Source organism: Mirounga leonina, unplaced genomic scaffold, assembly GCF_011800145.1.
Source record: "Mirounga leonina isolate KUSES-001 unplaced genomic scaffold, KU_Mleo_1.0 Mir_167, whole genome shotgun sequence".
NCBI lineage: Eukaryota > Metazoa > Chordata > Mammalia > Carnivora > Phocidae > Mirounga > Mirounga leonina.
This window is the reverse complement of record NW_023270422.1, coordinates 2500517-2524172: the sequence shown is the minus strand read 5'-3', so window position 1 is coordinate 2524172 and position 23656 is coordinate 2500517. Positions and strand designations below refer to the sequence as shown.

The window sequence follows — 23656 nt, the reverse complement described above, 5'->3', positions numbered from 1 at the left end:
TAGTTAAGAAGCTTTTAATTTAATGAAAAAATTTCTTAAAAAGTCAAAATTAGATTCATTTTTCCTAAAATTACCACAGCAGTTATCTCAAGAAACCTTAGCATCAGAACCAGCAAATACGTGCTAAGTCATTGCTTAGTTCTAGTGGATAGACACGTATATAGTACATTCAATCTCTAGGACCTATACCTTTGCAGTTGTCAATATTCATGAACTGAAATTAATTCTCAACACAGCTCATTGCATTTAATAAAAAGTACAGGCACAGTCATCTGAAATTGATGGCTCATCCTCATTTGTTAAAAATAGGCCTCATTCTTGGTCCAAAGTTATAAAGGGTCAAGAACCTCAGAAAGGTTAATTCCCACAATTTGGAAGTGACTTGATTGTAAACTACAGGCTGCAAATGTTGCCATTCCCAACGCGAAGTCGCATTAATATAACTACCTACTGAGAAGTAGGAAGGCCAGTAAAACTTACGTTTTCAAAGCTGCTTTTAATGGGATCAATTTTGGTAAAGAATTCAAAATGAAACTGTAAATCTAATCACGCTGTTTTTACGCCATGAAGGTGGAGAGGCGCTGAGGCACAACAACGTTAAAACGTAACTCATCAATAACCTTAGTTCACAGATACAGTTCCGACCCTATGTCTCGCGATGAAAGGCCTGAACTATGGAGCTTCCGAGTTTCAGTAGAGTAAACGCCTTGGACTCTCTAGTGGAAATCTGAGGGGATGGACAAAGTGCGTTTTCTCCCCCAACCATCCCATACCAAAGTCCAGCCAACACAGAATACTACTACTATAGCGTTTCTCAAGAATAGTGAGTGATGGGCTGCCCCCTCTCTCCAGAATCTGATAGATGAGAATGGCCTTCTTGAAGGGAGGTATGGCAGGGATTCCCAAATACAGCAATAAAGAATGACCTGTCAGTTCCTAAGAAGTAAGATGTTGCTCAATTTTAAAACAACTCCCAGGGCGGGGGCTCCCAAGACCCTCCTCAGCCATCTTCTGACGTAGGGAAGAGCAGAGGGTGAAGGGCTACAAAGCAGAAAGCTGAAAAACAGTCCCCCAAACAGTATTTGCCGAGCCACAGGCCTGCCAGAGAAGGGCGGGGGTGACCTCTTTCGGCTGCCAGGGGTGGCGGGCGGGCGAGTCTGGAGAACCCCAGCCCCGCAGACGGATTCCCCGGCGTAGCCTGAGCAGCGGTGGGCGCGGGGCATGTGTCGGGTTCGCGCCCTGGTTCTGCTCCCCAACGTGCACCGGGTTGAAGGTGCCCTCTCGACTTCTCCACCCCCTCTCCCCCCCGCGCAGTTCCTTAGAGGTCTTGGGCCTTCGCTACCTCTTAGGAAATCGAGGCCACGCCGTTTCTCGCCGCACAGGCCGAAAGACAGCTCTTCTGATGCTCACTCAGCAGAGTGACCTGATCGAGCGTGGGTCAGGGTGCCGGAACTCACGGGTCTCAGGCGAACACTCGCTGCCCCCCGCCACCGCCGGCACCCCCTGACCCGCCAGCCGCGCCCACTAACAACGTGCTTGCCACTGCCCTTGCGGCTCCGCGCGTCCCTCAGCGGGCCCCCCGCGCGCAGCACGACGGGACTCGTAGTTCCGGCGCGAAGGTCGAGAGACCCTCCACTCGCAGCCGAGAGTGGAGACACGTGACCCGTCCACTCCCCGGAAGTGGCGTAACAACACACGCGTGGCGCCGACCGCCGCTTCCGCAAACAGTACCGTGGATGGCTGTGTCGGTAAGTGTGGAGTCTGGAACTCTGGCCATTCTTTGTCTTTAGCCCCTCCGTCGCCGTCGCGATAGAAGGGGCACTCCAACTCCTATCATGGGCTCACTTCGCGCTAGTCCTGTTCCTTCAGTACCGGTCGCTCGAGGTTTATTGTGCACCCAACCCGAAGCTAAGTGGGCAGTACTTGTGGGAGTCGGCGGGCTCTGTTGCTCATTCAGACCGAGTGAGCCGGGGTCTGGAGCAGCCCTAAGAGCTGTCTCAGGCCGCACCTCAGCGGTGCTGAGAAGGCAGGCTGGGGGAGGGATTGTCGGATCCGAAGAAGCGTCTGTGTTGTCTTGAGTCTTGAGTGGCGGATCGGAAACGTGAGCCGGAGGTTTAGTGAGAGCTAGGCCGCGCCAATGACGGAAGAGGGTGATCTTGGCTGAAGATTTCCCTTCTCGCCTCTGTTGCGTCCTCTTAGGCCTCCCGAGTTGACCCCTGTTTAGCTGGCGGGTCAGGGTGTAGAGGTTATCCTGCTTGAGGTTAAGCCTGGGGGTCCTAGGGCTCGGTCGTTCTTTGAAGAAACTGAAATGGAGACGGGGCCTGCCTCAGAGGTGTGACTGGAAAGCCAGGTCGACATGCCTATTTGGATATTTAATGTATTACCATCTCTGTGTCAGTTTAATCATTACTCTAAGCTCCTTCCTCGAGGATTCTGAGGGGCAACTCTCTTTAGTTTGGAGTTCTTCATTATTGCACTTTGATGCCCCGTTTTTATCTTTGTTACCCATTTCTGCGGTCCTTTAAATTCTGTGAGGTTTATTCTGAGAATCGGTTATGTTTTTTATGACATCCCATCTGTGGTAATAGAGTTGTCTAGACATTTGATAATTCGGTGGCCAGTATTATTACATAATCATTTTAAACTGTTATTCTGAAAATTAAATTTCTAGGTCCCCCCCCCCGCCCCGATTCAGTTCTTCCTAGTTTGGCACGTCTTGGTATTTTGTTACCTACACCTTGGGTAGTGAAAGCTAATATCCCTTGAAACCCTTCCTGGTTTATAGTGACTTGTTTTTACCCATTCCCTTAAGCAACTTCATTTCTTATTCTATTTCTTCACTCAAAAGACTTTACCCCCACCTCTTCATAAGTTTCAGGTTTTGAATTTGCTGAATCTCACCAATTTTTGGACTTTTGCTCTCCCTTCTCCATTTGGTTTGACTAATACAGCCTAACATTTTAGAAGTGGTATATAGATTGTAAGCTTCTTGAAGACTAACCACATAGTGCCTTATTGAGATCCTCTGTAGTAGGAGTATAGTAAAATTGTCAAACGACTTAATAAGTTCCTGTCCCATAGTTCACTTATTTCTCTCTCCCTTCCGTTTTACACATAGGCCTATGAACATTTGAAGGAGACTTAATAGTCATTAAGTTGCAGACTGGGTCTTGAAATTTCTTGTCCAAAGCTGTTTCTACTGTCTTCACTTTCTAATTCTGGCTCATTATGAAATAAGGATTCCAGAAGTTAACTGTAGGTTCCCAGACTTCTGTTCTTGGTGCCCTTAGTCTCTGAATTTTTTTTTTTCCAAGCATCATTAGGTCAGAAGAAATACCCAACAGGTTCCACTTAATAAATAGTTTAGTCCAAAGAATTTAGTATTTATGTCTTAATAACTTTATTTAAAAAATAATACACAAGTTGAAAGGAAAAAATAATGTTTGTGTTTAATTCTTAGTTAACCGTGAGGGCTTGCTAATGGGATGTGTACACCTGTTGGGTACTGTACAATTTCTCAAGCTTTGAAATCAGATTTGACGTTGCCAACTTCATTTCCTGTTTCACACTGATTTCCTGTGGTGCCACCAAAATCTCAGCTTTGCAAAGTTCCGGTATCATTGAAAGGAATGTAGTGTAATCTACTCCGTTGAAACTGTGCTCTATTTGAAGCTGTATTTGTGGTATCTTCCAGATGTCAGATATCAGGGTTTCCCTTAAAATTTTAAAATATCCTGCTGTGCCTGTACAAGTTTGTTATGGTGTCCAGCTCACAATCCTGGAACCAAGGCTATAAAGTAAGGGTCAGAATAGAAATGGAACTAGTGCAGGGTGCCTGGGTGGCTCAGTCGTCTGCCTTCAGCTCGGGTCATGATCCCAGGGTCCTGGGATCGAGCCTCGCATCGGGCTCCCTGTTCCGCGGGAGGCCTGCTTTTCCCCTCTCCACACCCCCTGCTTGTGTTCCCTCTCTCGCTGTGTCTCTCTCAGATAAATAAATAAAATCTTAAAAAAAAAGAAATGGAACTAGTGCTAGTGTAATACCCCTCTCCACCCCACCTCATTTGTCAGTTTCAACGCCAGTAATGACCTTTATGGATAGGATCGCTGTGTGTGTTTAGGGATTATAATTAGTACTTCCATATTAGCATATTCAGAGATTCATCTGTAATGTATGCAGTTAATGTTTTCAGTATTCTCTCTATAATGAGATTTTTTTAAACTCGTAGTTGATTACTGAAATTAAATGGCTAGCTTCTGGTTAAAATTGTTTTGAAGTTTCAGCATTAGTGTTTACAAGTAACATCAAATTTTTGCCATTCCAGTGTTAGTTCATGAAGTTTTACCATCTATTTAAGTAATCAAAAATGGAAAATTCTGCAAAAGCAGAGGAGTGTGAAAAGATCACTCTTGAAGAGGCAAAAGCATCAATAGATTTGGAAACAGAGTCTTCATTCAGTATTAATGAAAACACAACCACTCCTGGGACTGGGCTCTCTGAAAAGGCTCCTATCTGTGGACAAGTAGACACACCAAAAAAGAGAAAAATGGAATTTGAAGATGATCTTATAAAGGAAAGTTCTAGTTGTGGGGAGGATACTCCAACCAAGAAAAGAAAACTTGATGCTGAAATTGTCTCAGAGGAAAAAGGTTCTGGTGATGATGAAGGCATTTCAAGGAAAAGAAGAATGGAAACTGATGATTTTCCAAAAGATGAACCTTCTACTGGAGATGGCACACAGAAAAAGAGAAAAATAGAACTTGAAGATGTTCCTGAAAAGCAAAAAGTATGTTGAGTGTATCTTTTTTATTCCTAATGGAATGTGTCATTGAAATGTGGAGTTGTGAAATAATGTTTTTTACGTAATCTTAAACCTAAAGAATGTTCTATTTGTAATAGATAATGTCTTAAGATAGAGTAAGTTTTTAACTCTTGCAATTTAGTTGCTTTTATTTAGGTGAAACTTCTGCTAATCGAGATAATTTTTATTTAAGAACTCTTATTTGACTAAAAACTTGAAAGCTAGTTTTTATAGTTTGCTTTTCTTCAGTGTTTTGAAAACAACAGGTGTAAGTTCCAGTTGATACACTTTTTTTCCTTTTTTATTATGTGTTCATCACTTTCTTGTGTCAGAAATAATAAAGATTATGACTTCAAAGATAAATTTCAACATTACACCCAGCTTTAATGTGATTCCTTTAACTATATTGTTTCCAGTTTCTCATTGGGGTAGTTACATACAATTTTAAGCCATACATAATATTTAGGATAGAGAGTACAGAACAAGGGACAGCAAGTTATTTTCATCTGGCGATACCATATTACAAAGGAATCTGAGGCAGAATATGAATTTGGATAGAAGGAGTGCTTAAGTGAATGAGTAAAAATTCTGGCATCAGTCCTGAAGAGTAAAGTGTTAGGCCAGGCTTTTGTCATTGGTAGGGTGTGAATCCTTGTAACAGAGAGGAGCTTGTATTATACACACAGTTTCAAACTTTACTAGCAGCAGAACCCTTTTTTCCAAGTAAAAATATTAAACCTGATATGTAAGATGGGTAAAAGATGAAGCACTTCGGTTGAACAGAGAAGTGTGGGAATTTGAAGCTCTTTACCTACCGTGGCATTTTTGCAGAATGCTTGGTGTCTTAGGTCGGTAGCACAAATGGAAACTGTTGGAATAGATTATAAGAAAAAACAAAACAAAAAACATTGACCCTGACCATACCTTAATGAGTTCTAATTCCTTTGTGTGTGTTTTCTCATTTAATGCTTACATCAATTTTATATAATAATATAACTTATTCCTATTTTATTCTCTTCTAGGAACCCAATGCACTGACTGACATTTATTGAATTGAATAAATCAGAACTCTGGAAGAGTACTGGTTTTATTAAGACATTGACACCAAAATTATACAGATGAAAGATTGAGATGAAAATTTTAAACCAAGAGATGTTTTTAAAAATAGGGAACAGGGAGAACAAATCTTACGTGTGATTATAATTAGTAGGATTTCTGTCATCAATGCCATTCCTTATTAAAGTTTACCGATTTCATTAGTATTTTATCCTTGTATAGGTCAGATGCTCTTTTAGGCTTATTTTTGCCATGTTCTGATCCTTAATTTTGTTCCATTCTCTTATTTTCAGAATTTAGAAGAGGGACATAGTTCAGCAGTGGCTGCCCACTATAATGAACTACAAGAAGTTGGTTTGGAGAAGCGTAGCCAAAGTCGTATTTTTTACCTAAGAAACTTTAATAATTGGATGAAAAGCGTCCTCATTGGTATGATTGATTGATTTTTGATTTATAGTTTGGAGTTTTTTATTTCAGCTTATGTTTCATTTTTTTTCCCCCAAATGATTATTCATATGTTAAACTATTAAGTCTTTAATTCCTATTCACTTAATTATCAAGTTTTGACTTCGTAAAACGGGAGCAAAAATTAAAACTAGACCTTCGAGATAATTCTTTTCATATTTACTTTTGGACTACATAAGATATTTATGAGAGTTTAATTGATATCAAGTTCATAAGTTAATTAGGCTTTCAAAAGGCAGTGTGCTCCTTTTATACTTAAGATTATCTAGTGCTATTAAGTAATTATTCTATTTTACTCTAATAGTTTTGGAACAGTGACATAATGTTGGATTAAGTATTCAGCTTCTATTAAGTCAAGAAAATGGGCAGTGTCATGATTTTTCATCTCTAGGCCTTTAATGAGTCAAAAGGTCATGTGGTGATTTTTCATTGAACTTGTTTTTCTTGTAAAGTGTCTAGGGAGAAATAAAAGTTTACTTTGAGGCTTGCTGAAGACATTCAACTTTTTGGAGCCAACATTTTATTTATTTATTTTTTTTTAAAGATTTTTTATTTATTTATTTGAGAGAGAGAATGAGAGAGAGAGAGAGAGAGAGCACATGAGAGGGGGGAGGGTCAGAGGGAGAAGCAGACTCCCTGCCGAGCAGGGAGCCCGATGTGGAACTCGATCCCGGGACTCCAGGATCATGACCTGAGCCGAAGGCAGTCGCTCAACCAACTGAGCCACCCAGGCGCCCTGGAGCCAACATTTTATTTATGGAAACTCATCTTTAAAATTAAAATGGAAATCAGTGGTGGAAATATGATTCAGAATATATTTATTGCTCTGTATATCTAGTATATTAAGTAGTCGGATTCCTTATGTGAGTTTAGAGAATTTTTCTTTTTTTATTTTTTAGATTCTATTTATTTGTCAGAGAAAGCACAAGCAGGGGGAGCGGCAGGCAGAGGGAGAAGCAGGCTCCTCACTGAGCACGGAGGCCCTTGTGGGACCTGAGCGGAAGGCAGATGCTTAACGACTGAGCCACCCAGGCGTCCCGAGTTTAGAGAATTTTTAAAAGCCAGTGGGTTTTGAAGTTTTTCACAGTAAGATTTTGGGTTGTTTTGTTTTTTTAAAAGTCAGCCTCAGAATAAGAATGCTTTTGGGATTACACTAGAAAGAATAAAGTGCTAGTTATGGGTGCTTTCTACTAGTTTTGATGATAATTTACTAATTTTTATTTTACTTATTTTTTTTAAAGATTTTAAAAAAATAATCTCTATACCCAATATAGGGCTTGAACTTAAAACCCCGAAATGAAGAGTCACATGCTCTGCAGACTGAGCCAGCCAGGCGCCCTAATAATTTGCCTTTTTTTTTTTTTAAGATTTATTTATTTATTTTAGAGCAAGAGTGAGAGAAAAGAGAGAGCACGAATGGGAGGGGCAGAGGGAAAGAGAATCTCAAGCAGACTCCCTGCTGAGTGCAGAGCCTCACACAGGGCTTGATCCCTCCACCCTGAGACCATGACCTGAGCCGAAATCGAGTTGGATGCTTAATTGACTGAGCCACCCAGGTGCCCCAATAATTGACTAATTTTTAAAGATACATTATTCATTCTGAATAGTATAGGGAGTGGGAACTAGGCTCATTATTTCGAACACATATTAATATTTTCTGTCTCATTTTTTAATATTCATGTTTTATTACAGAAATATGATTTATTTGTCTCTGCTAGTTTTCAGCTAGGGTAATTGAATGTTGGCTTGTCAACCCCTCCCCTTTTACTTTTAAGGGTTAGTATTATGGCATTTTTAGTCTATACTTCTTAGGTAATCTGTGGACCCTAGTCCTAATTTCTTTTTGTTTATTTCTTTTCCTCATCATCCTCAGTAATACAGATAACTTCTAGGGTGTTTTTTCTTTTTTTTTTTTTTTAAAGATTTTATTTTATTTATTTGACAGAGAGAGAGAGAGAGACAGCTAGAGAGGGAACACAAGCAGGGGGAGTGGGAGAGGGAGAAGCAGGCTCCTGGCCGAGCAGGGAGCCCGATGCGGGGCTCGATCCCAGGATCCTGGGATCATGACCCGAGCCGAAGGCAGACGCTTAACGACTGAGCCACCCAGGCGCCCCTAGGGTGTTTTTTCTGATGGGTCATTTATTCATGTGTTTATTCATTGAATAAATATTTTAAGTTCAACCATATTTTTCATATCATTAGTTGTATTATTTTTATAATCAGGGTAACAGATCAATTTTAAAAAGTCTTAAGTCAGACTTAGCAAAAAATTTTTCTCTCCACATATTTGTGCTATTCTTTCCTCCTTCAGCTGTTCCAGCAACTCTCTTAATGGGTGCTTTGCTATCTGCACCTGTCTTTCTGGTCCTCATGTAATTGGTGTGGTCTGTGCCAGCCTCCCTCTCTGGCTTTTTTTCCCTTTCTCTTCTCAGTGCCCATTCTTTGTCATTCATTTTCTCTTTCTTGTTGGTACTTACAGCTTAGTAACTACTTGAGTACTATTCTTGAATGTGATAAATATATCTTTGAATAATGTTTCATGATTTTCCCTCTTACTAGTCTTACTGTGTGGAAATAAAGAGATTTTACAATGTTTTTTTACTCCATATTATTTGTTATGCTGTTTTTTTTTTTAAAGATTTATTTATTTTAGAAAGAGTACATGTGTGCACTCACATGGGTGGGGGGAGGGGCAGAGGGAGAGAATCCTCAAGAGATCCCCCACTGAGCATGGAGACTGACGTGGGGCTCGATTCTAGGACCCTAGATTATGACCTGAGCCGAAATCAAGAGTTGGCCACTTAACCAACTGAGCCACTCGGGAACTTCGGTTAAACTGTTTTTTTTAAGATTCATAGCAGAATGTTAAATATAGAACACTTGTGCTTCTGTTGAAATTACTTTAAGATCCTATGGACAGTGAAAGGCAGTCATACAGAATTTTTTTTTTTTTTAGATTTTCTTTATTTTAAGAGAGAAAGAGAGCATGAGTCGGGGCAGGGGTGGAGGGCAGAGGGAGAGGGAGAAACAGACTTCCCGCTAAGCAGGAAGCTCGACGCAGGTCTGGATCCCAAGACCCCAAGATCATGACCTGAGCTGAATGCAGAGGTTTAACTAACTGAGCCACCTAGGCTCACTGTGAATATTTTAGCAGTCAAAATAGTACACACATGAAATAGGAAGTGTTAAACTCAGAGTAATAAAGACGGGAAGAGTAGATCTACGATTCAGTATTGTATCAGGTTTTAGAATTGCTGAATACTTCAATTGTCTAAGAATACTAATACGCCTTTAACTAATATTTGAACCATTTGGCTATTGATGTATGGAGTCCTATGATACTATTCGTTGCTTATTAATGTGATTGTTAGATTGGGATGAAAGATTTCATTTTTTATTTTAGAGTGTTTAAGAATTTTGGTCACAGTAAAATTAAGAGGTATGTATATTTTTTGGACCAGTTCTTGTATTGGTTTTGGTGGTAAGCCTGACATGTTTTATAAAAGTCAAGCAATCTTATGATCCCATAATTATTTTGATTTAGTTAGGTATATTATAAGCTAAATGTTTAGTTTTTAGAAAGAGAAAACTACAAAAATTATGAGTAATTTTTTTTTTCTTATGAACAAGTGTTGAGTCTTCTTGTATTAATTAGAATTTAAAATGTCTGCTATTCATTGTTGAGTCAGATTCTAAAAGTAGCCTTCAAAAACCTGTCTGAACTTTCTAAAATATCAGACATAGACTCTTTATAATGCTAGAGGATCAGGTCAACTAACTCTTAGTCATATTTTGAAATGTTCCCCAAAAGTTATGAATTAATTACATAAATGAACATGTAATAGTTTATAGGAAGTGTCAGGTGTCAGTAGGTTATTACGTATAACAGTTTATGCTATAGGAAAAATGGAGAAATAGTAATTTATTATTATATTTCTTTTAGGGGAATTTTTAGAAAAGGTACGACAGAAAAAAAAACGTGATATCACTGTTTTGGACCTGGGATGTGGTAAAGGTGGAGATTTGCTCAAGTGGAAAAAGGGAAGAATTAACAAGCTAGTTTGTACAGGTAAGATAAGTAATGACATGGGCAAGAATAATTTGTGATCAATCAGGTAATTGGAAAATAACAGAATCTCAGTATCACATGACACTAAAATATCTTATAAGAAGGTATCTGGGGCTATGTGTGAGATTTGTGTTTTTTTTAATGAGTTTTGAGACTTTACTGATGGTATTACATAATGTAGTTAATAAGGCTGGGATAACTTGTCCTCCCTAAAAGGAAGGAAGTAATCAAAGATAGAGTCATGTCTAAAGCACAACCTTGAAACTTCCACTGGCCAAAGATAAGACAGTTTCATTATGAAAAAGAATAGTGATTTCAGTGGATCAAAATATATCAAATAAAGGAAAAAAACTCATTGTTCACCCTTGGAGGTTGCTAGGAAACTTACTTGTCGTTCTGAAATTCATAAATTAAGGATTGGGGTATGTTCCTTATCCTATGTGAACTGTACTTCAAGGTGACCAAATGGTTAAAAAGGGAAATTCCACTCTATTAAAAAATCAAAATGAATAAGTGCAGTAGGAATGATGAAAATCACTATTTTCCACCCATGATGAAATAATAGATCTAAGCAACAATCATAAAAAGTTGCTAAAACTATTAGGTGAGAAAGGTTGATAGGAATTTAATAACTGAATGAATCAAGCACCTGAACCCACTGGTCAGCCTTAACACCAAAGTGGGACAAGCAGATGTTATATTCTTCCAGTGAGGTGAAGTGCATAGCACCACCTGTGAAGTGACCTAAATTAGCACTTCTCAAATTTTTTGGCTTTAGGAACACTATATGCCCTTATTTTTAAGATTGAGGATCACAGAAAGCTATTGTGTGTGTGGCTATAGCTATTGATTATAGAAATTGAGAATTAAAAAAATATTTTTATTCATTAAAAAATAAAGTTTAGCGAGAAGACTGGCACTTGAAAAATATTTTTCCAAATACCTTTAGAGTGTGGAATAATAGGAGACAACTGGGTTTTCACACCTGTTTCTGCATTCACTGTGTTGAGATGTGTTATTTGATGAGTAGTTGTAAAATGAAGGTCTATTTTAACAGTCCTTTCGGATGATTGAGCAGATTCATCTTTCATACTGTATCCAAACTCAACAGGTGGTAGTTCCTTAAAGGTAGTTACAGTGTGGCATCTGAATCTGTATCAGTGAAATTTTTGTATTCTGTTATATTTAAATCCATTGGTCTGTCTTGTGCTTTGAATGGATCTTTTGCCCTGCAAGATTTTGTAATATTTGGAAAATAACTTTCACTAAAGTTATGCAGATCTTCTAAATGTTGACATCAAGAAATCACATTTTTTTAATGTTACCACCAATCAGAAAAGTTTTAAGTATTGGGAAGATGCCCAGCCCATGGTGGTAGATGCAAGTGTTTCAAATTATAATTCTCACTGGAAATCTCAAGTTTTATCATTGGTAACAAATACTGTCTTTTATTTTTCTTGAAGTGAGAGGCTCACTTTGTTCATTTTCAGGAAAATGTCTGCCAGATTATAAAGTCTGAATAACCAGTTTGTCAGTTGTTCTTTCAAGTGAAAACACTTGTCTGTGAACAAAAGTGGCTAGTACAGCTCACAACACAGTCACACCAGTCCTGTTTAGACTTTGTTAGGTAGCACAGATGTTCTGTTACTTTCCATTTCATTACACAGAATATTGAAAAAGAGCCAAGAGTTAATAAAATCAAGTTTTACTGCTTTATCAAGAACATTTTTAAATGAAATTGGGTTCTTTTTTTTTTCCCATGCTAGTTTATAATGGTGAAGAAGATAACAATCAAGTATTACCTATATCATTTGGTGCACTACTACCTTGTATTCATGATAAGGTGCCAGTTTTACTTTCTGTTGCTTTTGTACCATCATTGCAAATCTCAACACAGGAAAGAGCAAATAACTTTTTATTAAGAAAAAATAAACTTGATATTTTCAAAGTTGGGCATATAGTTTAAGTTTTATAATTCAAATTGGAGTCTAAACTTTCTACTTTTAACTTGGAATAAGCATTTAAAAATCATGATAGAACTTTTCTGTTATCAGTACCTATTGAGAAAGCTTTTAATCCTTTTGAAAAATAATAAGGCATTTGCATTGGAACAGATACTTTCTTTTGAAGGAAATAGAACCTTTTTGCTTTTACTAAGGATAGATTTCATGCTAGAGTTTATCAGTTAGGATTATTGTCTAGATTTGGGCCATCTTTGCATTTACATTTTATCTCTGTGGGTCTTTGTTGCCAGTTACTAACTCCTGTCCCCCTTCCAGATATTGCTGATGTTTCTGTCAAACAGTGTCAGCAACGGTATGAGGACATGAAAAATCGTTGTCGTGATAACGAATATATTTTCAATGCAGAATTTATAACTGCTGATTGTTCAAAGGTACAGAATTTTTTTCAGTTTGTCAATTTATGTTTAATATTTTTAGTTCGGGTGAATAATGCATTTTAAAAACCAGTTAGTTCTTTTAAAATGTACTTTGAAACACTAAAAATCTCAGGACATGTCCTTTGAGTTTCAGCTAGAAATTCTATTAATGATAAATTTCCTTAAATGACCCACTGAGTACTTCTGGGAGTTTTTTGTTTTTAATAATTTGAACTTTATAAATCATTTGTTGCTTTTCTGTTCAGACAAGATTTATTTTCCAGTATTTTAAAATAGAACTGAATTTACATTTTGTTTACCTTGTAATTTATTAGGATTTGATGTTTTGTACTTTCCACTTGTTTCTGAATTTCTTAACAACTATGAAGTTAAACAGAACTACGGAGGCACTTAATAATGAAAATCTCACCTTAAACTTTAATGCTCTGTCTGACTCATTAGCTCATTAAACTATTAGGGATATCTTTAATCCTACACGTTTTGTTTGTAGTTGTGAAAGTGAGATGGAAAAGTGATAGTATACTGCTAGAATGTTGGAAACCTTTAAAACACTTTTGCACTTTTAAAAAGTGTCCCAAAGGCCAGCTTTGTGTTTTTTTTTTTTTAATCAGTTATTGTTCGACAACATTTTACTTTAGCTTTGAAGTAAAGCCAAATAAAAGCATCAGCTCTTTTAAATGTCATATTTGGTTGATAGATTTTGAAACATGATTTCATCCTAGTTTTTAAATTACTGTGAAAATGGAAATCAAATTCTGTTGAACCAGAAAGAAAAGATCATTTCATTGTGGACCTCATTATACATAATGAGAGAAAGGATAGGTGGTTGGGAAGGCATGTCTACTTTTATTTTAAGGACCCTAATTCTAGAAATTAACTTAGTAAAAAGTTTTTATATTGTAGTTAACTTCAAAATCTTGACCCTTTTTAATATTTAATTTTGTTTCAGGAACTTTTGATTAACAAATTTCGTGACCCAGAAACGTGCTTTGACATCTGCAGTTGTCAGTTTGTCTGTCATTATTCATTTGAATCCTATGAGCAGGCTGACATGATGCTCAGAAATGCTTGTGAGAGACTGAGCCCTGGAGGCTATTTTATTGGTACCACTCCCAATAGCTTTGAACTGATGTAAGTGCTTTTAATATATTGTGGTTTATAAGATACTCAGAATTAAGCTTATTTTAAAGTAGCAAATGTTTATCAGAAATAGAGTTTATAAAACATGTCATGTTGATCTTATAAGGGCTGAAGTACTTTGATAATATACTTGAGTAGATATTCAACATTTAAGGTCAAAAGATAGATTTACAGATGAATCTTTAAAACATTTTTACTGGTAAATTGGAGATCGATGCTATATCCAGCCAGAGGTTATAGTGCTACACAAACTCCAGATCAGATACTCAAAGACTTAGCCAGTAGTCATGATAGTGAAACCTATTTCCAGCCTAATTTTAGTTGGGAGATTGTTAATGATCTGTTAATGTACTGCTTCTTAAAAGTAGCTCAAATCCAGTTAAAAAGCTGATCAGGTATCTTTTAAAAATTGCATCCTGTAGTTTTTTCACATGCATAATCTGATCAGAATAAGTCTGAGCTAATAACTTTAATCTTTTTATTTTGGTTTGGGGATAACCTTTAATAGAAGACGCCTTGAAGCTTCGGAAACAGAATCATTTGGGAATGAGATATATACTGTGAAGTTTCAGAAGAAAGGAGATTATCCTTTATTTGGCTGCAAATATGACTTCAACTTGGAAGGTGTTGTGGATGTCCCTGAATTCTTGGTCTATTTTCCATTGCTAAATGAGTAAGAATGTCATTAATCTGTTACTCTTCTCTTTATGCCTTAAGAGAAATAAAGAAAAAAAATTAGTATTTCTGCTTATTCCTTATTTTAAATGGAACCCAAAGAAAAAGTATAGACTTGTAAAAAGAAAAAAAAAAAAAACTAACCTCAAATTCAGGCTTATGCCATAGCCTCTTATAGCCTTGCTTATTTAGTTTTCTTTCATCCTTGGAATTACTTTATCCTGTAGGTAAGAAAGGGAGTCTGTTGCCTTCATCTTGTCGCAGAAAATAGCTGACATTGCAAATAGTGAAAGTTTTTTTTTAAGGAGTTAATAACTTTGGTAATATAAAATGAGTCTTCATAAAGCAAAGCTCCTCCTTTGATGAGGATAGGTATTAAAAGTTGTTTTACATTTCACTGTAGCTTTGAACTTGCCTGTGTCTCATAGGCAGTGTTGATAATAAAATCCTGATTCAAAAAGAATATATTCACTCATGCACCTGGTTCTAGGTGTCCTAGTAGACTACAGACATAGGGAAAGTTGGGATACCAGGCTTCATCAGATAAGGCTTCAAGGCCTTATGAGACCCCTGGGTCTTAGGGTTTCCCTGAGAGGGAAAATGGAAGAGTCGTAAGGCCATGTCACAGTTGACCAAACTTGATTTCTTACTTTTAAAAAGTCTTTTGTTAACTGAGGAAAGAGAAGAGCTTTATTTGCTGCTTATTTTGAGTTTGTGATTATTTGAATTGTGCCTCAGTCAGGTTATAAAATTATAGATAAAAGACTTTTAGGATTCTACAGTATATAAAAATTTTATACAATAAACTATAACATTTAAAAATTTAAATCATTTTTCCCCTTAACATTAGTAAACTCCTATGAAATGTTTCTGCTCTTTACCTTTATAAAAGGAGAAATTAAATGTTTTTAATATGTCATTACATGTGTTTAGTTTTTGGTTAACAAAGTTGGTAATTTGAGTAGGCCCAAAAAGATAAAGGATATAATGAAAGTTTTTTTTTTTTTTTTTTAAGATTTATTTATTGGCGGGGGTGGGGAGGAGGGGCAGAGTGAGAGAGAATCTCAAGCAGGTTCCCAGCTAAGTGCAGACCCTGAGATCATGACCTGAGCCAAAATCAGGAGTTGGACATTTAACCAACTGAACCACTCAGGTGCCCCATAATGCAAGTTTTTTTAAATGCTAGGAAACACTAGCAATCTTTTCTACTTAATTTGCCTAATGGTGATGCACATGTAAAGTTACAAGTCATCACTATAATATCTAAATTTTTTAAAAAATTATTTAGTAAGACAGTTATACGTTCAATGAGACAGGATCTGAAAATGCATAGGATTTTGAGATGCCCTTTTGCATTTTTATTAAGAAACTGAACAAATAATTAACTGTTATGTGGCAAACCTATTCAGATTGGTCAAATTGAGTCTTACTTCTTTGTAATTATGATATTTCTCAGGTGTAAAACTTGATTTTATTTCTGAAGGCTTATTTTGGAGATTTATGGTAGAAAATGAACTGCCTAGAATAAAAGAGACTCTTTACTCATGTTGTCTATCCAAGAAGGGCTAATTCAAATCATGGGGAGCACTGCCTTACATATGCCTCTTACATATATATCCCAGTGGCTCTCAGGTATCTTCTTTTTCATTGTCCTTTCCCCATTATCACCTCATAGGCCTTCTCATCGACCCTTTCAGAGTTAGTTTCCCTTCATCTCCTCCTTTACCTGCTACCTAAGATCATCCCCAGCCCCCTTATGTTGTCAACAGATACAGATACTATAAACTTTGGCAAATGCAGTAGGAAAAAAAAACCAGTATAACAAGGAGAGCTAATATAGCTGAGTATTTAAGGAATCCATCTGTGAAGAAGTGATGTTTAAGCCAACATCTAAAGGATGAAAAGAAGTTCACCAATTGAAGACTAGAAGGGAGAATGTTCCAGGTATAGGGGCAGTATATGTGAATGAGTTGAAGGAAAACCATTGTGTGGGTTGTAAGGAATCAGGGCCCAAGTGGCTCAAGATGAGGCAGCATTATTATTATTATTATTATTATTTTATTATTAAGCTCTATGCCCAGTGTGGGGCTTGAACTCATGACCTGGAGATCAAGTCACATGCTGTATGGTTGCATGGACAGCCAGCCAGGCGCTTCAAGGAACCATTTCTTTATAGATGACCGCATTAGAGGCCATGCAAAAGACTTTTGAATTGTGTCCTATTAAGTGTGCTAGAAAGCCAGTGAAGGGTGTAGATGAGGGAAGTGACATGTATGTATTTTTTGAAAGCTCAGTCTGGCTGCAGTTGGAAAATTCGTTGAGGGAGAGTAAGAATGAAAGTAAGGAAACAAGCGAAGTAGTATAGCTGAGTGGTGGTGGTAATTAAAGCAAGATGGTGGCCAACGAAGGGTTAAGAAGAACTATTTGAAGAACATTTTTAAGTAAACAGAGGACGTAGTGGTGTGTGGAACATTGGGAAGAGGATGGTGGCATGGAGGACTCTGAGGTTTCTGGCATGAATCATTAGATAGATTTACTGAAATAGCAAAGATTGGCAGAACAATCTAGTGGGGTTCAGCCTTGATTTGGGAAGGTAGAGAATACCTGTGACACATCCTGGTGGAGATTTCTAGGAAGCAGTGGAGTAAGTGAGTGTGACGAGAGCTGAGCTACAGATAGCTGTTGGCATGCTGTGTGAAGTCAGGGAAGGGAAAATGAGTAATGCTCTGGGCCAAACTCTTCAGAATATTAAAATTTAGAAGTTGGGTAAAAGAAATTTGTAAAATTGCGAAGAAGCAGCCCAAGATGTGGTATAAAAATTAATAGTGTATCTTGCCAGAAAACCCAAGAGATGAAAGAGAGTATTTTAAGAAGGAATGGCAGCTGTTTTTAATGCCACTGTGAGGGATCAAGTTAAATAAAATGGAATTAATAGAAAAGTGTTCCTTATAGCTATTCATCCCCATCTCATAGCCTTTCGTTTTACTTCCTGACCTATTTGTTACAGTAATAGAGTTTCCTGTGACTCATTGAGATTTAGGATGCATGTTATGTATAGATGTAATTACTGGTATGTTACTCTTCATTCATTTTGTATCATCGTGTTGTGAATTTATAATGATAGCTTTTTTGGTGATGCCCAGACATTGTCACTGTTGTGTGAAAGTAAACTTTAGAGGAATTATAAATATTTTGGAAATGTTTTCATTAAGTAATCTGTTTTGGACAGAATGGCGAAGAAGTACAATATGAAACTAGTCTACAAAAAAACATTTCTGGAATTCTATGAAGAAAAGATTAAGAACAACGAAAATAAAATGCTGTTAAAACGAATGCAGGCCCTGGAGGTAGGTATTTAGAAAAGGTATAAATATTCCACATCTTCGTAAACTTGCTTGACTGTTTCTGAGATTCCTTTTAAGGCTGTATAGATGCTCAATATTTATATAAATCACACAGATTATTTTGAACCACTCTAGACTCTTCAGCACCTAGGACAGAGCTCATTACAGAACCTTTCCTTGGTGGGTACTCAGGAAATGAATGAATGAATGAATGAATGAATGAGTGGTGCTATCATCAAATTCTATTTTCTAGATAGTACGCCTTTTTAATAGAATTTCTTAACCTCAGGACTGTTGGCATTTGGGACTTTAATTTTTTTGTTGTGAGGGGCCGTTCTATTCAACAACATCTCTGTCCTCTATGCACTAGATTTTAGTAGCACCCCTGCCCCCAGTTGTGACAGCCAAAAATGACTCCTGACAGTATTACCAAATGTCCCCTGGGGTACATAATTGCACTGCTTCTTCACAATATTGCCCTTTCTTTACACATTAGTAATTTAAAATCTTCCTGGCCAGGGTCTAAGATGAGCTCATACCATGACTAATTTTGTTCTTTGCTGACTACCTAGCAAGATTCTGGTCTTTTAGGCCATATTGTTGCTGGGACCTGCTTCTGGACTCCTTCCTGCTTTCCCTAATTGCAGCAATGACAGCTTCTATACAAGTTTTAAATATAGTGGATAGCCATTGACTAGTTTGTTTTCCTTATGTCCATTTTCAGTATTTAATTAAGTCTAAAATAGTGAACATTTTTATTCTTTTTTTTTTTTAAAGATTTTATTTATTTATTTGAGAGAGAATGAGAGGAAGCACATGAGAGGGGGGAGGGTCAGAGGGAGAAGCAGACTCCCTGCTGAGCAGGGAGCCCGATGCGGGACTCGATCCTGGGACTCCAGGATCATGACCTGAGCCAAAGGCAGTCGCTTAACCAACTGAGCCACCCAGGCGCCCCATTTTTATTCTTGATCAACACGGTCATATTAATCAAATGATCATTAAACTTCTTTAGAGAGTTCATTCAACTTAGAATATTTTTTAAACTACTTTAAGCATATACTTATTTAATTTGCTAATTACCCCACAAAGTAGGCAAAACAGTCACCTTCCATATTTTAAAATGGGAAGTATGAGGCCCAGAGAGGATACATGACTTGTTCAAGGTCACAAAGCTATTAACCTTCATATTTTCTTTAGTTTTTATAGGTGGTTTTTAAACAAAAGTTGCATCCATACAACTTTCCCAATTTGGACTGGAAGGGTCCTTTTTAAATCCTAAATTATCTTTTGAAACCACTAAAATGTTACATTCTTCATTAGTTGTATTTCCTATATTTTAGAATTAAGAATATTTGTATTTGCTTTATATTAGCAGGAGAAGCTTGTTTTTATTTTGAGGGAGAAGAAAAAACTAGAAAAAGTGTGTGTACAAATCACCACACACACACATGCGTGTAGGTTGTCATCCTTGGTGCTTTGCATGTACAAAAACATGTACTTAAACAGACAGCTAAATTTCTAATATCTGAGCTTACTGTAGGATACATATAAAGCAAGAGAAAAGAGAAGATAGCGAAGTAGACATTTCTGGATCATTTTCTTAAAAATTCATCAGGAAGATCTAGGTTTAAAGTGGTTCCTTGCTAGCTGGTTTGCTATAAAAAGACAAAGGAATTGCAAAGAACATATAACCTTTGTAAAGTAGATGGTTGTTAAAAATATTAAGTATTCTATGTAATTCATTCTGTTTTGATTTACATGTATTACAGAGCAGGGCACTTCATAGATAAGGGGATGCTACTTGAAATGGATTAAAAGTAGTGCTTGAGGTAATCTGAATAAACATTTGGCCAACATAGCCTTAAAAACAAAGCTGTGTGTGTGTGTGTGTGTGTGAAAAATATGGAGATTGCCCATAATAATTTGGAGGCTGGATTATTTTGCTTATCTTTTTTTTTATGTTATGTTAATCACCATACATTACATCATTAGTTTTTGATGTAGTGTTTGATGACTCACCGCTTGTCTACAACAGCCAGTGCTCCATGCAGAACGTGCCCTGTTCAGCAGCCATCACCAGGCCAACCCGTCCTCCCACTGCCCTTCCCTCTAGAACTCTCAGTTTGTTTGTCAGAGTCCATCGTCTCTCATGGTTCGTCTCCCCCTCCGATTTCCCCCCCTTCATTCTTCCCCTCCTGCTATATTCCTTTCTTTTTCTTAACATGTAATGTATTATTTGTTTCAGAGGTACAGGTCTGTGATTCAACAGTCTTACACACTTCACAGTGCTCACCATAGCACATACACTCCCCAATGTCTATCACCCAGCCACCCCTTCCCTCCCACTCCCCACCGCTCCACCAACCTTCAGTTTGTTTCCTGAGATTAAGAATTCCTCATATCAATGAGGTCATATGATACATGTCTTTCTCTGATTGACTTATTTCGCTCAGCATAACACCCTCCAGTTCCATCCACATCGTTGCAAATGGCAAGTTTTCATTCCTTTTGATGGCTGCATAATATTCCATTGTATATATATACCACATCTTCTTTATCCATTCATCTGTTGATGGACATCTTGGCTCTTTCCACAGTTCGGCTATTGTGAACATTGCTGCTATGAACAACAGGGTGCACGTACTCCTTCAAATCCCTACATTTGTATCTTTGGAGTAAATACCAAGTAGTGCAATTCCTGGATCGTAGGTAGCTCTATTTTCAACTTTTTGAGGAACCTACATACTCTTTTCCAAAGTGGCTCCACCAGCTTGCATTCCCACCAACAGTGTAGGAGGATTCCCCTTTCTCTGCATCCCCACCAACATCTGTCATTTCCTGACTTGTTAATTTTAGCCATTCTGACTGGTGTGAGGTGATACCTCATTGAAGTTTTGATTTGGATATCCCTGATGCTGAGTGATGTTGAGCACTTTTTGATGTGTCTGTTGGCCATTTGGATGTCTTTGGAAAAATGTCTGTTCATGTCTTTTGCCCATTTCTTGATTGGATTATTTGTTCTTTGGGTGTTGAGTTTGATAAGTTCTTTATAGATTTTGGATACTAGCCCTTTATCTGATATGTCATTTGCAAATATCTTCTCCCATTCTGTCGCAAAAGCTTTTTATCTTGATGAGGTCCCAATATTTCATTTTTGCCCTTGCTTCCCTTGCCTTTGGTGATGTTTCTAGGAAGAAGTTGCTGCGGCTGAAGTCAAAGAGGTTGCTGCCTGTGTTCTCCTTTAGGGTTTTGATGGACTTCTGTCTCACATTGAGGTCTTTCACCATTTGGAGTCTTTTTTTGTGTGTGGTGTAAGGAAATGGTCCAGTTTCATTCTTCTGCATGTGGCTGTCCAATTTTCCCAACACCATTTGTTGAAGAGACTGTCTTTGTTCCATTGGACATTCTTTCCTGCTTTGTCGAAGATTAGTTGACCATAGAGTTGAGGGTCTATTTCTGGGCTCTCTATTCTATTCCATTGATCTATGTGTCTGTTTTTGTGCCAGTACCATGCTGTCTTGATGATGACAGCCTTGTAATAGAGCTGGAAGTCCAGAATTGTGATGCTACCAGCTTTGCTTTTCTTTTTCAACATTCCTCTGGCTATTTGGGGTCTCTTCTGGTTCCATACAAATTTTAGGATTATTTGTTCGATTTCTATGAAAAAAGTGGATGGTAGTTTGATGGGGGTTGCATTGAATGTGTAGATTGCTCTAGGTAGCATGGACATCTTCACAATATTTGTTCTTCCAATCCATGAGCATGGAACGTTTTTCCATTTCTTTGTGTCTCCCTCAATTTCTTTCATAAGTATTTTATAATTTTCTGGTACAGATTCTTTGCCTCTTTGTTTAGATTTATTCGTAGGTATCTTATGGTTTTGGGTGCAGTTGTAAATGGGATTGACTCCTTAATTTCTCTTTCTTCTGTCTTGCTGGTGTACAGGAATGCCACTGATTTCTGTGCATTGATTTTATATCCTGCCACTTTACTGAATTCCTGTATGAGTTCTAGCAGTTTTGGGGTGGAGTTTTTTGGGTTTTCCACATGAAGTATCATATCATCTGCAGACTGAGAGTTTGACTTCTTTGCCGATTTGGATGCCTTTGATTTCTTTCTGTTGTCTGATTGCTGTGGCTAGGACTTCAATACTATGTTGAATAGCAGTGGCGATATTGGACATCCCTGCCATGTTCCTGACCTTAGGGGGAAAGCGCTCAGTTTTTCCCCATTGAGAATGATATTCACTGTGGGTTTTCATAGATGACTTTTATGATATTGAGGTATGTACCCTCTATGCCTATACTCTGAAGAGTTTTGATCAAGAAAGGATGCTGTACTTTGTCAAATGCTTTTTCTGCATCTATTGAGAGGATTATATGGTTCTTGTTATTTCTTTTATTAATGTAATGTATCACATTGATTGATTTGCGGATGTTGAACCAACCTTGCAGCCCAGGGATAAATCCCATTTGGTCGTGGTGATTAATCCTTTTAATGTACTGTTGGATCCTATTGGCTAGTATTTTGGTGAGAATTTTTGCATCCATGTTCATCAAGGATATTGGTCTGTAATTCTCCTTTTTGATGGGGTCTTTGTCTGGTTTTGGGATCAAGGTAATGCTGGCCTCATAAAACGAGTTTAGAAGTTTCCCTTCCATTTCTATTTTATGGAACAGTTTCAGAAGAATAGGTATTAATTCTTCGTTCAGTGTTCGGTAGAATTCCCCTGGGAAGCCATCTGGACCTAGCCTTTTGTTTGTTGGGAGATTTTTGATGACTACTTCAATTTCCTTAGTGGTTATAGGTCTGTTCAGATTTTTAATTTCTTCCTTGTTTGGTTTTGGTAGTTGATACATCTCTAGGAATGCATCCATTTCTTCCAGGTTATCTAATTTGCTGGCATAGAGTTGCTCATAATATGTTCTTATAATTGTTTGTATTTCTTTGGAGTTGGTTGTGATCTCTCCTCTTTCATTCATGATTTTGTTGATTTGGGTCCTTTCTCTTTTCTTTTTGATAAGCCTGGCCAGGGGTTTATCAATCTTGTTAATTCTTTCAAAGAACCAGCTCCTAGTTTCATTGATGTGTTCTAGTGTTCTTTTGGTTTCTATTTCATTGATTTCTGCTCTGTTCTTTATTATTTCTCTTCTCCTGCTGGGTTTAGGCTTCATTTGCTGTTCTTCCTCCAGCTCCTTTAGGTGTAGGGTTAGATTGTGTACTTGAGACCTTTCTTGTTTTTTGAGAAAGGCTTGTATTGCTATATACTTTCCTCTTAGGACTGCCTTTGCTGTATCCCAAAGATTTTGAACAGTTGTGTTTTATTTTCGTTTGTTTCCATGAATTTTTTAATTCTTAAATTCCTGGTTGACCCATTCATTCTTTAGTGGGATGCTCTTTAGCCTCCATGTACTTGAGTTCTTTCCGACTTTCCTCTTGTGATTGAGTTCTAGTTTCAAAGCATTGTGGTCTGAAAATAGGGAATGTTCCCAAAAGTTTCCCAATCTTTTGGTACCGGTTGAGACCTGATTTGTGACCTAGAATGTGGAGAATGTTCCATGGGCACTAGAGAAGAATGTGTATTCTGTTGCTTTGGGATGGAATGTTCTGAATATATCTGTGAAGTCCATTTGGTCCAGTGTGTCATTTAAAGTCTTTATTTCCTTGTTCACCTTTTGCTTAAATGATCTGTCCATTTCAGTGAGGG

At 37.5% G+C, this 23656-nt stretch overlaps 2 protein-coding genes across 2 annotated transcripts in view; one reads left to right on the top strand and one right to left on the bottom strand.

The window, feature by feature from the left end:
• Positions 1-1628, bottom strand: part of FAM210A (family with sequence similarity 210 member A) — a 39635-nt gene extending 38007 nt beyond the window's left edge. The window contains exon 1 of the mRNA XM_035013814.1: positions 1343-1628. The gene's annotated coding sequence lies outside the window, so the exon portion shown is untranslated. The remainder of the gene's footprint in view (positions 1-1342) is intronic.
• Positions 1629-1701: 73 nt separating this feature from the next.
• The window catches only part of RNMT (RNA guanine-7 methyltransferase), a 38365-nt gene continuing 16410 nt past the window's right edge, over positions 1702-23656 (top strand). The window contains exons 1-8 of the mRNA XM_035013813.1: positions 1702-1748; positions 4323-4784; positions 6149-6284; positions 10264-10389; positions 12669-12784; positions 13740-13921; positions 14439-14603; positions 17835-17952. Coding sequence (XP_034869704.1) covers positions 4365-4784; positions 6149-6284; positions 10264-10389; positions 12669-12784; positions 13740-13921; positions 14439-14603; positions 17835-17952 — 1263 coding nt within the window. The 5' untranslated portion in view covers positions 1702-1748; positions 4323-4364. The remainder of the gene's footprint in view (positions 1749-4322; positions 4785-6148; positions 6285-10263; positions 10390-12668; positions 12785-13739; positions 13922-14438; positions 14604-17834; positions 17953-23656) is intronic.